General features: G+C 38.3%; 1 protein-coding gene across 1 annotated transcript in view; it reads left to right on the forward strand.

Moving 5' to 3' along the window:
* Window positions 1-13888, forward strand: part of LOC103895987 (macrophage mannose receptor 1) — a 42150-nt gene that overhangs the window by 6870 nt on the left and 21392 nt on the right. Inside the window, exons 6-18 of the mRNA XM_019471098.1 lie at window positions 668-802; window positions 1659-1841; window positions 3470-3627; window positions 4293-4406; window positions 4741-4856; window positions 5165-5313; window positions 7630-7829; window positions 9205-9332; window positions 9945-10032; window positions 11273-11417; window positions 12421-12456; window positions 12576-12751; window positions 13361-13428. Of these exons, the coding sequence (XP_019326643.1) occupies window positions 668-802; window positions 1659-1841; window positions 3470-3627; window positions 4293-4406; window positions 4741-4856; window positions 5165-5313; window positions 7630-7829; window positions 9205-9332; window positions 9945-10032; window positions 11273-11417; window positions 12421-12456; window positions 12576-12751; window positions 13361-13428 (1696 nt within the window). The remainder of the gene's footprint in view (window positions 1-667; window positions 803-1658; window positions 1842-3469; window positions 3628-4292; window positions 4407-4740; window positions 4857-5164; window positions 5314-7629; window positions 7830-9204; window positions 9333-9944; window positions 10033-11272; window positions 11418-12420; window positions 12457-12575; window positions 12752-13360; window positions 13429-13888) is intronic.

The raw sequence follows: 13888 nt of genomic DNA on the forward strand, positions 1-13888 counted from the left end.
CTTCCAGGGATGGGGACTCAACCACTTCCCTGGGCAGCCTGTTCCAATGCTTGACAACCCTTTCGGTGAAGACATTTTTCCTCACGTCCAATCTAAACCTCCCCTGGCGCAACTTGAGGCCATTTCCTCTTGTCCTATCGCTTGTTACTTGGGAGAAGAGACTGACACCCACCTCGCTACAACCTCCTTTCAGGTAGTTGTAGAGAGTGATGAGGTCTCCCCTCAGCCTCCTCTTCTCCAGGCTAAACAACCCCAGTTCCCTCAGCCGCTCCTCATCAGACTTGTTCTCCAGACCCCTCACCAGCCTTGTTGCCCTTCTCTGGACACGCTCCAGCACCCTGATGTATTTCTTCTATGTATTGCAACAATATTTTAGCTCTGAAAGCAATACTGTCTTTCCCCAAAATATACGGTCTTTCCAAATCTTGTCTCTAGCAACAAAACTATGAAGGGGTTACATGTTCATATTCACTCAAATGATACTACATTTCATACAGACATGCCCACTACCAGAGACCTACCTCAGTTCTTGCCAAAGCTGGGAAAGACGTGATCTTTGGGGCTCTCACTTCAGCCAGGAGTGATTTCTCCTGTGCATTTTAGAGCTTAGAGCTCTATTTGCCTTTCAGAAAAGTTCATTATTTTTTTTCCTGTACCTTTCCCAAAGGAAGCCCCTCTCCAGAATCTGGAAAACTCTGTGTGGTTTTGAATCCTGAAACAAAAGCTAAATGGCAAAATTGGGAATGTGATCAGAAACTTGGTTACATCTGTAAGAAAAGAAACTTTACCTTGGTTCCCTCAGGTATGTTGATATATGTTGATAATCAAAAGTAGAAGCTGTTATCTCAATTGCTCAGCATTCACATTGACAAAGATGAGCAGGAGAATTTTATTAGAAATAGAAACTATTTCTTGTTTATCTGGTTTGCTTTTTACAACCATTGCACCATTTCAAGGCTGATCTTCAGTCCCACAACACACAGAATGAAACAGGTAGAAGCAAAGAATGTTCAACTTGTCCTGTCTGTCCATGTTTTGGTAGTCAGGTCTCCCCTTTGAATACATGCACTACTGAGCATGAAAAGGGAGAACAAACAAAAAAATATTTTTCAGAAGAGCGACATTAGTAAAAATAAGCAGAAAGAAGAAAGATTGACACATTGCAAAGATAAAAGATATTTTCAGTGTATAAAGATTTCCCTGTTGGTGTTTCCCTATGTATCTGTCTAGTTGTAAATCTGTCTAGATGACTTTTACTCTATCAATATACTTAATCTTTTAAAAATTCATAAGCATTCAATGTTAGGTGCAGATAGTTTCTGATTTCTCTTATCTGACAAATAAGTACTAAGTAATGCAGAAGCTGTTAAAATTAATACATTAGTGTATTTGTTACAGACATTTGACTATGTAAGAACCTTAGAATTTGTATTAAATAATACTTGTATTAAAAGCTTTCCTTTTCCAAGCTAAAAAATGCCAGATTTAGAATCATATTTATGTTTACTATGTTTTGTGTCCATCATTTCCTTATAATGAGAATTTCCAAAGAAAATTCTTAGTTTAGAACTTTTGCACAGAACAAGTGAAAATATTTTCAGTGTCATGTCCCTTGCATGGCATTTGAACTCCTCTAAAACACTGATATTTGTTCCTAGGTGACATTGGGCCTGTTACTTGCCCAGATGGATGGGTACCGTATATAGATCACTGTTATAAGATCTTCAGGGAGACCAAAGCATGGGAAGAAGCTTTGACTTCTTGTCAGAAGGAAGGGAGTCACCTGGCCAGCATCCAAAGCCTTGAGGAGCACAGCTTTATGGTGTCTCGGCTTGGGTACAGTGAGTGTTTCCAGGGGGGGCTTTTGCCTTTGTCTGCATGTAAGAAGCACCAGTTAGTTGAATTGAGATGTAGGAATTGTATTAACATGAAACACTGCAGCCAAAGACATGCGAGGATCCAGAGGACCAGTGGCGTTAGGCTGGTGCAGTGCTTTCCTTTCTGCTTCGCAACAGATGCTGCCTTCTGCGTTGCAACGTGCAGACTGTCTCAACTTGTGCTTTGCTTTCCATGAGGGCAGAAGGACATCAGTCATCCCAGTGAGAAGCTTTCTTAGCGAAAGGATTATGAAATATAACTTCCACTTTGAAAGAGTGCTTTTTATGGAAAAACAACATATTTGTACTGTTTTCTGTGCATCTGGGGAACCTACAGTGTGGCTCTAAGTCATTCTCTGCATCTTGTGGTCAACCAGCACCCAGATCAGCAAGTTCACAGGTCTCTGCAGAAGTGATGGAAGAAACCTACCAAGGAAAGTTTAGCTCTCTACACTGCCAGATGGAAAAGATCAGCAAAGCTAGCCAAGGTGGCTTCCAGACAGTAAGCTGTGGAATTGCCTGGGCTGCCTAAAGAACAGTACTAAGGTCACTGGATCTAACATGTCATCGTGGTCTTGCCATGGCCTTTTTAATATTCCTCGCAGAAATGTGAGGAGTCTGTAGATATGTTGCTACTTTTTGCCCCTGTTAACTATTTGCCTTTTTTCCCCCATGCTTAGAGGTAGTGAAAGCCTTAATTAACTATTGAAAAAGTGAAAAGTATTCAAGACAGAAAAAACTCTTTCTTCAAAAAGATTAATTTGTCTGCTTAGTGTCCAACCATACAAGGAGATATTTTTGGTTTCTTATACTTTTTGATTCTGGTATCATACCCCAGTTTAGTGACTACTGAAGAAATTGTGAATATCCTTCCGTATCTTTCTCTCTTTCTCATTTTCGTGAATGCTGCCTAAATTTACCTTTCATTTTCCTTGCTTTCCTTTCGTTAAGAATGCTTAAAACCATAGGATCATACACTGGTTTAGGCCAGAAGGAACCCCGGAGGTCATTTAGTCCAGCCTTGGCTTGGAGCAGGGCCAGCCTCAAAGTCAGATCTGGTTGCTGACAGCCTTTCCCTGCTGAGTTTTGGATGTTGTCGAAACTCTGATTTTATTATTGCCTAAACAGTTGATCTAGGGCCAGGGGGCTGGGCTTAGGACGTTTCTCTGCTTTTTTCATTTTGTTAAAAGAAGCTTAAAACATTCACATTTCAAGTTACATAAAAACAGTATTTTTTGAAATCTGACCAGTGCAACAGAACCTAAAAAGTAACTATTCACACAGCTCTGTCATACCACCATAGTGTATTGGCATTCGGCTGGTCATTTAGTCTTCTCCCACTGCTATGAGGAAGAGAAGCAAAATTTTTTGATCCAGTGCAGGGATTCCATTACAGCTTAATTTCCCAAAGCATACTGTCTTCATTCTAATATCTATGTGAAAATATTAATTTATAACATGATCATGCAACACTAAATAATTTTATGTTTCATAAATTTATGAAATGGATTATATGTTCTAGAGCTTGAGGGTGCTGTGGAAAAGATGCAGTGGCATGAGATCTTTCCTAGTTCTGTGTTTCCATGTTTTAGAGCCAACAGACAAGCTATGGATTGGGCTGAATGACCATAAGGTTCAAATGTATTTTGAATGGAGTGATGGTACACCAGTGACATACACAAAATGGCACCTGGGAGAGCCATCCACCACAAACAACAGGCCAGAAGACTGTGTACTGATCAAGGGCCAGGTAACATTATTCAATATATATTTTACTTTAATATTGAAACTAACTTCTTAATAAAAGAATAATGTGCCCCGCTATTTCAGCAACTGGCTAGGGCCAGAAAAAGGGATGTGGGGACAAAGGATGAGATTAAATATGACCTTTCATTAAAAAAAAAAGAAAAAAGAAAATGAAAGCGTTACTGCATCACTGATGAAATTTTCTCTTTAAGTTCATCTGAAAGTCACCAATGAAATTATTATGGCTATAAAACAGGTCTCTGAATGTAGTTTGAGTACATTCTCCTGCTCCTTTTCCTCTGGTGGTAATGGTGGCATGTGGGGATCCCTGCTGCCTCCTTTGTGCCTGCTCATTCGCCCATCACTGCGTGGCACAACTGCCTGCGCAGGGCCCTGCAGAACAGGTTGGGGACCAGCTCCCTGCAGCCTCATCCCTTCTTATCACTACCAGCCGTAGCGGTACTACTATAACCCAGTCTACTATTTCACTGAATGTGAGCAGACTTGTTTTTGTTATCAACCAGGAGAATTGGATAAGGAAAAAAAATATTTCTGTTTCAAAATGAAAGGAGAAAGAAAATGAATGGTTTTCATTATAAAGAAATTATTCATTTTCTTTGGATTATTCATCTTAATCTCATCGTTATTTCATTCTTTTTCCTGCCACAGAATGGCTATTGGGCAGACTATGTCTGTGAGAAGAAAGCTGGCTACATTTGTAAAAGAAAACCTGTATCACAAATAACTGGAGAAAAGGAAATTACTGATGCAGGCTGCAAAAAAGTAAGTATATAAAAATGGACATCAGTTTCCCAGATCAAATAAGTACCTTGTCTGAGAATCATCTAGAATTATTTGAATTATTTATATTATTTATGTATAGATTTTTTTTGGTTTTATTTGTTATGAAGTTTATCTCTCTCTCAGTTACTTTAAACTTTAGAAAGCCATTTACAGAAACTGCTTAGAAGGAAACTGAAATTTCACTGCAAAAGGTTTCTAATTAATAATATTCATGATTATTGTGCTTCATTAATTTTGAAATGGTATAGTTCCCTTAATACATGATATCACAATTATTTAAAAGTTATATGGAAATCATAAAATCATGTTACAGGGCTGGAGAAGATATGGGACCTACTGCTATTTTATTGGACATGTTCCAGCAACATTTTCGGAAGCAAACACCACTTGTGAAGGAGAAAAAGGTTACTTAGCCACAGTTGAAAGTAGGTATGATAATGACTTTTCCTTGGCTTTTAAATAGGCAAAGGTTGTATATTCTGAAATATTCCTGGAACTACAATTCTAACACAACGTCAAACAGCAAATTATCTAAGTTACAGATGAAGTGTCTAGTTGAACAACAGAAAAGCCTCATTTTAGTTTGTTGATTTATAGAGAGTCAGAACCCTATCGTAAGGTCCTTTCCCTCAGTCTGAAGCAAGGAAAAAGTGAAAAGGATTCATCAGCAGATTAGACAAGTAGGATTTGGATAAATGACTTTGTTTTCACTTGCGTCTTTATGATCCCTTTTACAGGTATGAACAAGCTTATCTGACTAGCCTTGTTGGGTTGAGGCCTGAGAAATATTTCTGGCTTGGTCTCTCTGACGTGGAGGACCAAGGCACCTTCAGGTGGGCCAATGGTGAAGCCGTCTCCTTCACGCACTGGGGTGCAGCAATGCCCGGTAGGTGCCGTGACAGTGGATAGTAGGCGCTCTCTGAGGTTGTGGTCCCTATTTGGGTTTGCATTGGCGATGTCCTCTGAATTTTATGCTTAAAGCTTTCAGTATATTTTACAAGAACTGGCAGATCTCAAACCCCATCTTTTAATTTCAAAGGGAACAATTTGAACTGCAGTTTTATATTAGGACATCTGATATATTTATCCATAAGATTAACCTTTTGGCTCATCTTCACAAAGACATAAACAGGAGTTACAGGCAGTTCCTGAGACTATTCCACACTCATCCCTCTAGTGGTAAAGTTAGCCTGGGAGAAGAGTCTCAAACAGAGCAATTGTAATAAGGATTTTAAGTTAGAATGACAAAATCACAGTATAAAAAATGATCATACCATTTTTTTTTTACTTGTGATGCTAAGAAAACTACATTCACAGGATCATACTGTGCAGAAGCACAGAAAACAAGATTCCAAAATGCCATGAGGGAATCTGCTCTCCCCAAGATATACTACATCCCTCCTAGTGATCATTTGAAAACTTTCTCAAAAACTTTCAGTGAGGTTATAAAATGTACAATAAAATAAAAATAATAAAAAATGCAACAGACATAAAGTAATAAAACTTCTGTAAATGCCAGGGAGTCCATGGTGCCAGGAGATGATCAGAGTATAAAGGGAGCACTCAGAGATCAGTCTGGAACAGTGAAGAAAAATTAGTTTCCTTGCATCTGTGTTCACTGAGGAAGAAAATGGTCTTTCTGTGCTGGAAAGTTTTTTTGTAAGGGTATGACCGGAAAGTCTATTTCAAGCTGAAATACCAGGAGAAAAGATTATGGAATAAATCGGTGACCTGAAGAATAGCAAGTCAGGACTAAGCACAGCTGCAAAAGCATCCAAGAGCAGTAAAGGTTACATTAAGTGAACTGTTCACTTTAATGTGTAACTACCTGTTAAAACTGCCATGACAGCTAAGGGGTGAAAAAAGGCAAATTTGGTGCCAACATTTAAAATGGTTCCAGGGAGATGTGGGGAAATACAGATGAATGAGTCATTGGTGAATTAGCTGAATCTGTAATAAAGAATAGAATAAAGAAGATATAGTGGGAAAGATATATAAAATTGCTTGTGTAAAGGGAGGTCATGCTCACAGATTTCCTGGAGCTCCCCACAGGAGCCAAAAGCATATGAATAAGGGAAATCTAGTTAGTGTGGTCTATCTCAATTACCAAAAGCCTTTCAGCTAATCTGACCTGACACAGGAAAGCTCTTACAAGAATAAAAATTTTGATGAAAAGGCAGGGAATGGAAGGTGGTTTTTTTAATGATGTGGGCTGTTTTTTAGTGGGGAAGAGTGTTTGCCAACAGAATCCCATAATGATCTGTGCCAAAGCCTATGCTGTTCAACATATCTACAGACAATCTGGAAAAGGTGAAATAGTGAGGTGACAAGATTTGCTGATGATACTAATTTATTTCTGATAGTGAAAATATGCCTGTGAGAAAACGCAGGATGATGTCAGGAGAATAAGTGACTGAGCATGATCAGTAAAATCGCAGGTGAACTTTGATGCAGGTAAAGTGATGCTCATAGGAGCAAACATATGTCTTGAATTGACATAAAATGATGGACTTACAGGTGACCATTTCATTTCAGGAGTCAGTTCTTGGCACCATGGTAGGCAGGTCCATTAAAACATCAGGTCTGTGCTCAACAGGAATCAAAAAGCAAATAAAGTGTTAAGAATACTTCGGAAATGAAGAAAGAACACAAATAAGCCATTGTATAAGCCCATTGTGTGCATTTGACTGCATCTTGTGTGATGTATGCACCTCTGGTCCCCTCTGAGAGAATATGTCACGGGATAAGCTTCATCACATCTCTGTTGAGGTTTGCATGCCTGCCCTATGTATGCACCCTATGTATGGTTTTGTTTCCATCTATATGAAAATCACTAGCTTCCTGATATAAAACTTCCTGACATATGCTACCTGATATAAAACAGGCTTAATGTAAGTAGGAGTGAGGTCCTCACTTGAAAACACAGGTTTTCACTGTAAAAAGCAACAACTTACTTTCTACCCATAGAATTAATTATGCAGGACATTCAAAATAAAAAAAAAGCAGGTTCCCGAACTGATCATGACCTCCTCAAACAGAAAATACTGCTCTTCACCTGTGTGAAAAACACCTAAAATGTAACTCTGCTATTCAAGTGTTATTGTATGGCAAGAAGCGAATGACCACTGCTCAAGATTTTAAGTAAGAATTAAACAATTTAGACTGTATAAAATGTCCAACGTGTTTTTTGTTTCTCATAAAGGAAGTAATCCAGGATGTGTAGCCATGAGAACTGGGACTGCAGCTGGACTATGGGATGTTCTTGACTGTGAGACAAAGCAAAAATATATCTGTAAGCAATGGGCAAAGAGTGCAACAGCTCCACCTATTCCAACTACTGCTCTGGTCCCCACATGTCCTGAAGGTTGGGTATCAAACAACCGTAGTAGTTCCTGTTTTAAAGTAAGTGCCTAAATAGTTAAAAGAAGAAGAAAGGCTTTGAACTGCTTGATTTGGGGGAGTGGGGGGGAAAGAAAGAAAAAGGAAGTGACATCTTCATTTTGCAATAGCTGAGATTGGAATATAGCAAAAAAAAAAAACCCAAAAACCAAACATCCCAGGGAATTATCCATAAAAAGGGAGAAACTAAGGAAGAAAGATGAGGCTGAAGGGACTGGACACAAGGGGAGGGAGAAGGACACAGGAAAGAAAATGAGGAAGTTTGTGCCCTAGGGATTGAATGAATTGGAGCAGAAAATGGAAGAAGAGAAACATAAATATCAAGTCCCTAGAAAGACATAAAGAAAAGAGAAAAAAGAAGAAACAAGAAGCAATATTTGCAAAATTATTATGAGAACAATGTCAAAATGCTGTATTAAACAACAGAAGCAGCAAAGCTTGGCTGTTAGTGTGGCTCTTTATATCAGTTGTGGTCACTAGGTTGTGCAAAGATCCTATATTTATCTGAGGTCTGTGAGAGTTCAGGGGACAAAGTAGAGAAACAGTGAAGTGTATCCACAAGCAGCACAATGTCTAAGGCTGGACCTTGCTAAGATAAGCACATTATCCCCCAAAACAAAGCATAAGAAGTCACATGAAAGGTTAATTAAACCAGTGTTTATGAAGGACATTTGTTAGAGAGTTTCTGATGCAAAGCTACAGATAACTCGTATTTGAAGTACACTCAGTTATGTCTGAACAGTCATACAAAAGTACTTTGAACAAGAAATGAGGGTAATGTGCAAACATGGATTTGGGATCATGCAGAATAGAAATGTGCTAAGCCAAGTGTGAGATGTTAATATTTCTTATCACTTTATTGAATTAATGAGTCCTTCTTTTTTTATTATGTTATTTTTTTCATTTCTTTCAAACTCAGCTGGAATGATTTACTTGGGCTCCTTTATCCCCAAATCATCATTTTTAGCTTTGGTCAAACTTGTGCTTATTCTCTGTTAAACTAACAAAAATGTTAGACATCATATTCAAATGTAAAGTGAGAGTTGTAAACCACCATGAGGTCATTCTTTTGCCTGTATCTTCAGACTCCTTCCAGGCCACCTTGCCTCTCCACCACAACCACTCTTCTTTCCCTTCATCTGGAAGGTGGCCTGGGCCCTCCTATTCCCTTCTAGCAATTCCTTCCCTTTGTTTGTCACCACTACGCTAACTAGCTGGACAACTCTAGTGCAAAAATTTTATGAACAGAGTAATTAATGCTATTTCTTTCATGGACTTTTACTTGGCTTGTATGAAACCTCATTTATGGGTGAGTGAGACTATGATTCTTTATTTTTTTATAACATATATAATATGTTTTAAAGTAATTTCTCCATAGTGTTTTTGCAGATCAAATATTAAAAAGAAATCATGGCTTGAAGCTCGAGATTTTTGTAGAGAAATAGGAGGGGACCTGGTCACCATTAACAGTAAAGAGGAGATACCGTTACTAATAAAAGCAATGTAGTGAGTATCTGCTGTATGTTTATCTTACCAGATTTAAGAGACGTTTCATATGAATTATGATGAATGCTCTTAGATGATTTCTGAAACATATGGATTCCTCAAAAGCCAAAAAACCTGTGATACTTTGAAATTGTATCTACTCATGAATGTTTTTAACTGTTTCATGAAAAGAAGAGTTGTTTATATCCAGGAAATTAAAAAAGCCAGTATCATGATTACTAGATATAATTTAGAAATACATGAAATTGTGAGGGGGTGGTATTTTTAGTAGGGTAGAAAATATGACCAATATATTTACTTCTGACTCACCTTGAAGTAGTCAATGCTGAGACCATTTTCTGAATCTGTGAAGGCTAAGAAAACAGAACATAGAGGAAATACAGGATCTATACTACTACTAAGTCTGATAAATAAGTCATGGCCACTGAGCCATAGAAATATTAGTATTTCTATGAAGAACATATGCATCTGTATGCCCTTCACCAAAGGTAATAGGGTAATTATTACAACTTCACTGCACTTTACAATGTGCTCTAGAAAGTTTAATGATGTGTTTCTGGAGGTTTTTTGTGTTGATGTTTACATACTGCTTTGCCTTTTAATTTCTGTTAGTGAGACTCACTGTAGCTTTCAAGAAGTTTGGCTCGGTATAGTTTCCTTGAATCCAGATGAAGGATTTGCCTGGAGTGATGGCTCTCCAGTGAGTATTTTAATTTTTCATCAAATTTGTTTGCTTAAGATGTTTTGGGGTTTGTACATGTACTTTTCGGGTTTTTACCTTTATCCTCATCAAAGAAAACACTAATTCTGCAAACATTTACATGGTTGTTAACCTTTATTTTCATGAGTAAAATCACAGCAACACATCTGAATACATGGAAATCATCTGTATCTCATCAGGATCTGTAGCTTTCTGCACAGCACTCCAACATATTTTCTTTTCCAAGAATATAATATGAATACATAACGTCAGAACATAAAAATTCATCATATTGGATCTTGTACCCTGCCTCTGGCAGTGGCCAGAAGCGTCTTAAGAGCTAATCAAACTGCAAGCAGATTTCCCAGTATACTCCTGCATCCCTCAGTAAGTGATGACTCAGGGTCTTTCAGAACCGGAGCTCAGATCTAAAATCTTAATTTATTTATTTCCATGAATTTATCCAGTCATCTCTCGAGCCCATGTAAATATCCACAGATGTGTGAAATGTTCCTGCAGGATTCCACTGCTTATTACCCGCTCTTTACTCCTACACTCTATTCCCTATGTTTTAACCCAAGCAAGGACCTTTCCTCTTATCCTGTTGCACATTAGTTTCCATAAATGTTTTGGGAAGCGATCTTATCAAGAACTTTTTGAAAATCCCAAGCAGGTTATATCAAATGGTTCTCCTTTCCCATTTGGATGTTAGTTTCTTCAGAGGTAACTCCACTAGGTTTATAGGACATAACTTCCCTCCCAAAAGCCACACTCCCATCCTCATTAACCACAGGGAAGGAAAGATGTGAATGTTGAACTGATGCTCGATATGGTCACTGCCACCAGACAGCTGTTGGACAATGTAATTTTGAACCAGGTCACAGTTGAAGTGAAAACTACCTTGTCTGCACATGATTAGCATGAGTGGAATGGGGTGAAGTTCATAGCTAGGCAGAGTTCATTAGAAACAGTTCGTTTACCTGTTTCTCTTCTGGCTGTGTCTAGGGCTTGAGGCATAAACAAGAGGAAAATCCCTACATGGCAAGACAGCCTGATCTCCTGATCACTGACATCATTGCCCCACTGTAAAATTCTTATACCTATTGCTTTCCCTATATTTTCACTTCTTTTTAGTGAGAGACAGAATCTTTCAGACAAAACCAGTTTGTTTCTGTTTGCCAATGGAGAGTACAACTACTGAAACAGATGAAAAGAGTAACAAAGATGATTTCTTCTATAGGTTAGGTACACAAACTGGGATGACAGTCCAAGAAATTCAGGAGGACGCAAGCTCTGTGGCGTATTCAACGGTGGGACTCATTCTAAACGATGGTTTCTTTCGGTCTGTGAAGTACAGCTTGACTGGGTTTGTCAAATAGAAAAAGGTAGATTTATTCTTCTCTTTAAGCAAAAAGCTTAAATAACTTCAGCAGTAGTTGCTTTCTAATATAAGTTGCTGGAGAAAGACAAAAAATTTCAAAGAACTACTTCTTCCAAATGGAGGTCAAGAGCATTGGGTAACATCATTTAGGCCAGGATTTTTCAATGCTAGATGATGAGAATAAACAAATTTATTTCTTCATGTAAATTAGGATGTATAAATAATCCATGTGTTTGTGAGGGTTTCACAGATTGCAAACTTTTTAAATATTAAGAAGTTTTTGCTTGTATTTTTGTAATGTAGGAAGTAAGGAGCTGTGAATTCCTTACAATACTGTTTTTTACACTAACACAGGTAAAGCTAAAAACGAAATACAATATGTTTGTACACCAAAGATTTAGTGGTGCTCCAAGTTCTCCTTTAACATTATTCAGGATTCAACTTCTTTTGGAAAAGCAATGGTTCAAAGCAGTGGTATTTCTTTTTCTATCAGAACCAGAAATAACTCACAGTCAGTATATATAGTCATATTTCCTTTGCTTACAAATATTTGGGACTGAGAGAAACTTTGATAGACCTAAAGTAAATCTAGTGTAAATTTTCTCCCTCTTGATAAGAAGACTCCTTTGGAGGATTATGGAATGTCTACTGATGGATCAGTAAAGGGGTTAAAAGCCAAAGGTTAAAGTGTTTCAGATAAATCTACTGTGACTTACAGACTGGAAGAGCAATTTTCCCTTACATTGCTCTGCACAAGAATGTGATCCAGCCAAAGCTATGACTTTGCTGACGTGAAGCACAGCTTATGATACAAAATTTTAAGTAGATGACCATGCATATTGCATAATATGTAGCTGAAATGTGTGGTTAAGCTTGCCTTCTAGTCAATGGCAAGGGAGTAGAGAATCCTGCTCTGTTCCTCACTCTGCTCCTTGCAGTCAGTCACAAGCTACATCATAAAACACGCTACAAAGATGCGTCATGCCTTCTATTCTCTTGTTTTGCAGGAGTGCCATTAAAATCTGAACCAACCAACACGTATGGTAGGTTTTTCTGTACATTTATTCATCTTGTTAATTATTTTTTATCAAAATCGTTATTCTAAAATGAGCTTTTGTGTTCTACAGATACAGAATTTAAGGCTACCTTATTTATCTTCCAGCATATAAAACCACTGCGGATGGATGGGTCATATATGAAGATAAACTATACTACATCAGCAAAGAACATGTCTCCATGGAAAAAGCCCAAGAGTTTTGCAGGATGAATTCTGCAGACCTGGTTGTTGTTAATAGTAATAGTGAGAGAAGGTTCCTACAGAGAGCGCTAAAAGAAAATGTAAGAATCATTATAAACAGACAGCCTAAAGTACAAATGCTTTTGACAATCTGCTTGCAAAAACTTTAATTGCCTCAGAAGTAGAGCCATCAGCATTTTCACTAACAAAATCGGCATGAGTGGAGATCTATGAAATTCCCCCCAAACGTGCCTTTTGCTCCCATGGGATTTGGCCTCTCCTGCTCTGCGCCAGCTGTGCTGAGGCAGTGAGGCAGGCTGGTGGGAAGAGCGATGTGGGAAGGTGCCAGCTGTGCTGGCTTGGGAAGTAGCTGGTGTGAGAGGGAGACTTCAGGTCAGCATTAGACAGTGCTGCAGTCCTAGGGGGAGAATGAAAGATGTGTACCAGTTTCTGACTCAAGGTCTGCTTCTCTCCTATCCCATCCTAAGGGCCCTCAGTGCTGCAGGACTCAGCTCTGGTGCTCCAGATAAAAACCTGGCTTCTGCACCTGAGTGTGTAAACACATTGCTGTGCTTAACTGTAAGCACATGCTTTACTGTTGTCAACTTCGGTGACTGCTCTGTGAACCTAATCAATGGCACATCCATTTCTGCTTGTTTTACTTCAAAGATTTTTTTTTTTTAAATTAAAATAGTATCTTTCTGTTTTAGGAGGAATCCTGGAGTCGGTCAAGAGGATACTTCATTGGTCTAAAAGTGAGTCTTGATAAAAAGTTTAGGTAAGTTAAGATGATCGCTGCAGCTCTTAACATGTAGAAACAAGTACAGTATTTTATGTAGCTGGAGGTACTAAATGTGTTGTTTTCAAGGACTGAAGGCAATTCCACATAACGAGTACAAAGCAGAACAGAACAGTCCTAGAATATTCCCAAGTCCAATAGTTGTCCCCAAAAAGAAAGAGGAAAAGAACATTTTTTCTTGAGTAAACACTTACCCAAAGAAAGGCTTGGCAGCTGTACTCTTCATACATACTTTCTCAAGTTTCTTTCAAAGGTTTGCCCCATAAATTGGAGTGATACTTTACTATGCTGGATTTTATACCTATAAACACACACACACTTAAAGCATGTTCCATACCATAAAGCCTAGCTTTCTTATGCTTCTTATCTTTATATCACAGCTTCAGAGAGGTCCTGCAGAATTAGGAAGTTGTGGACAATGAGTACAAAAGCTGCTTCT

The sequence above is a fragment of the Aptenodytes forsteri genome, unplaced genomic scaffold, assembly GCF_000699145.1.
Source record: "Aptenodytes forsteri isolate BGI_AS27 unplaced genomic scaffold, ASM69914v1 Scaffold172, whole genome shotgun sequence".
In the NCBI taxonomy this organism is placed as follows: Eukaryota; Metazoa; Chordata; class Aves; order Sphenisciformes; family Spheniscidae; genus Aptenodytes; species Aptenodytes forsteri.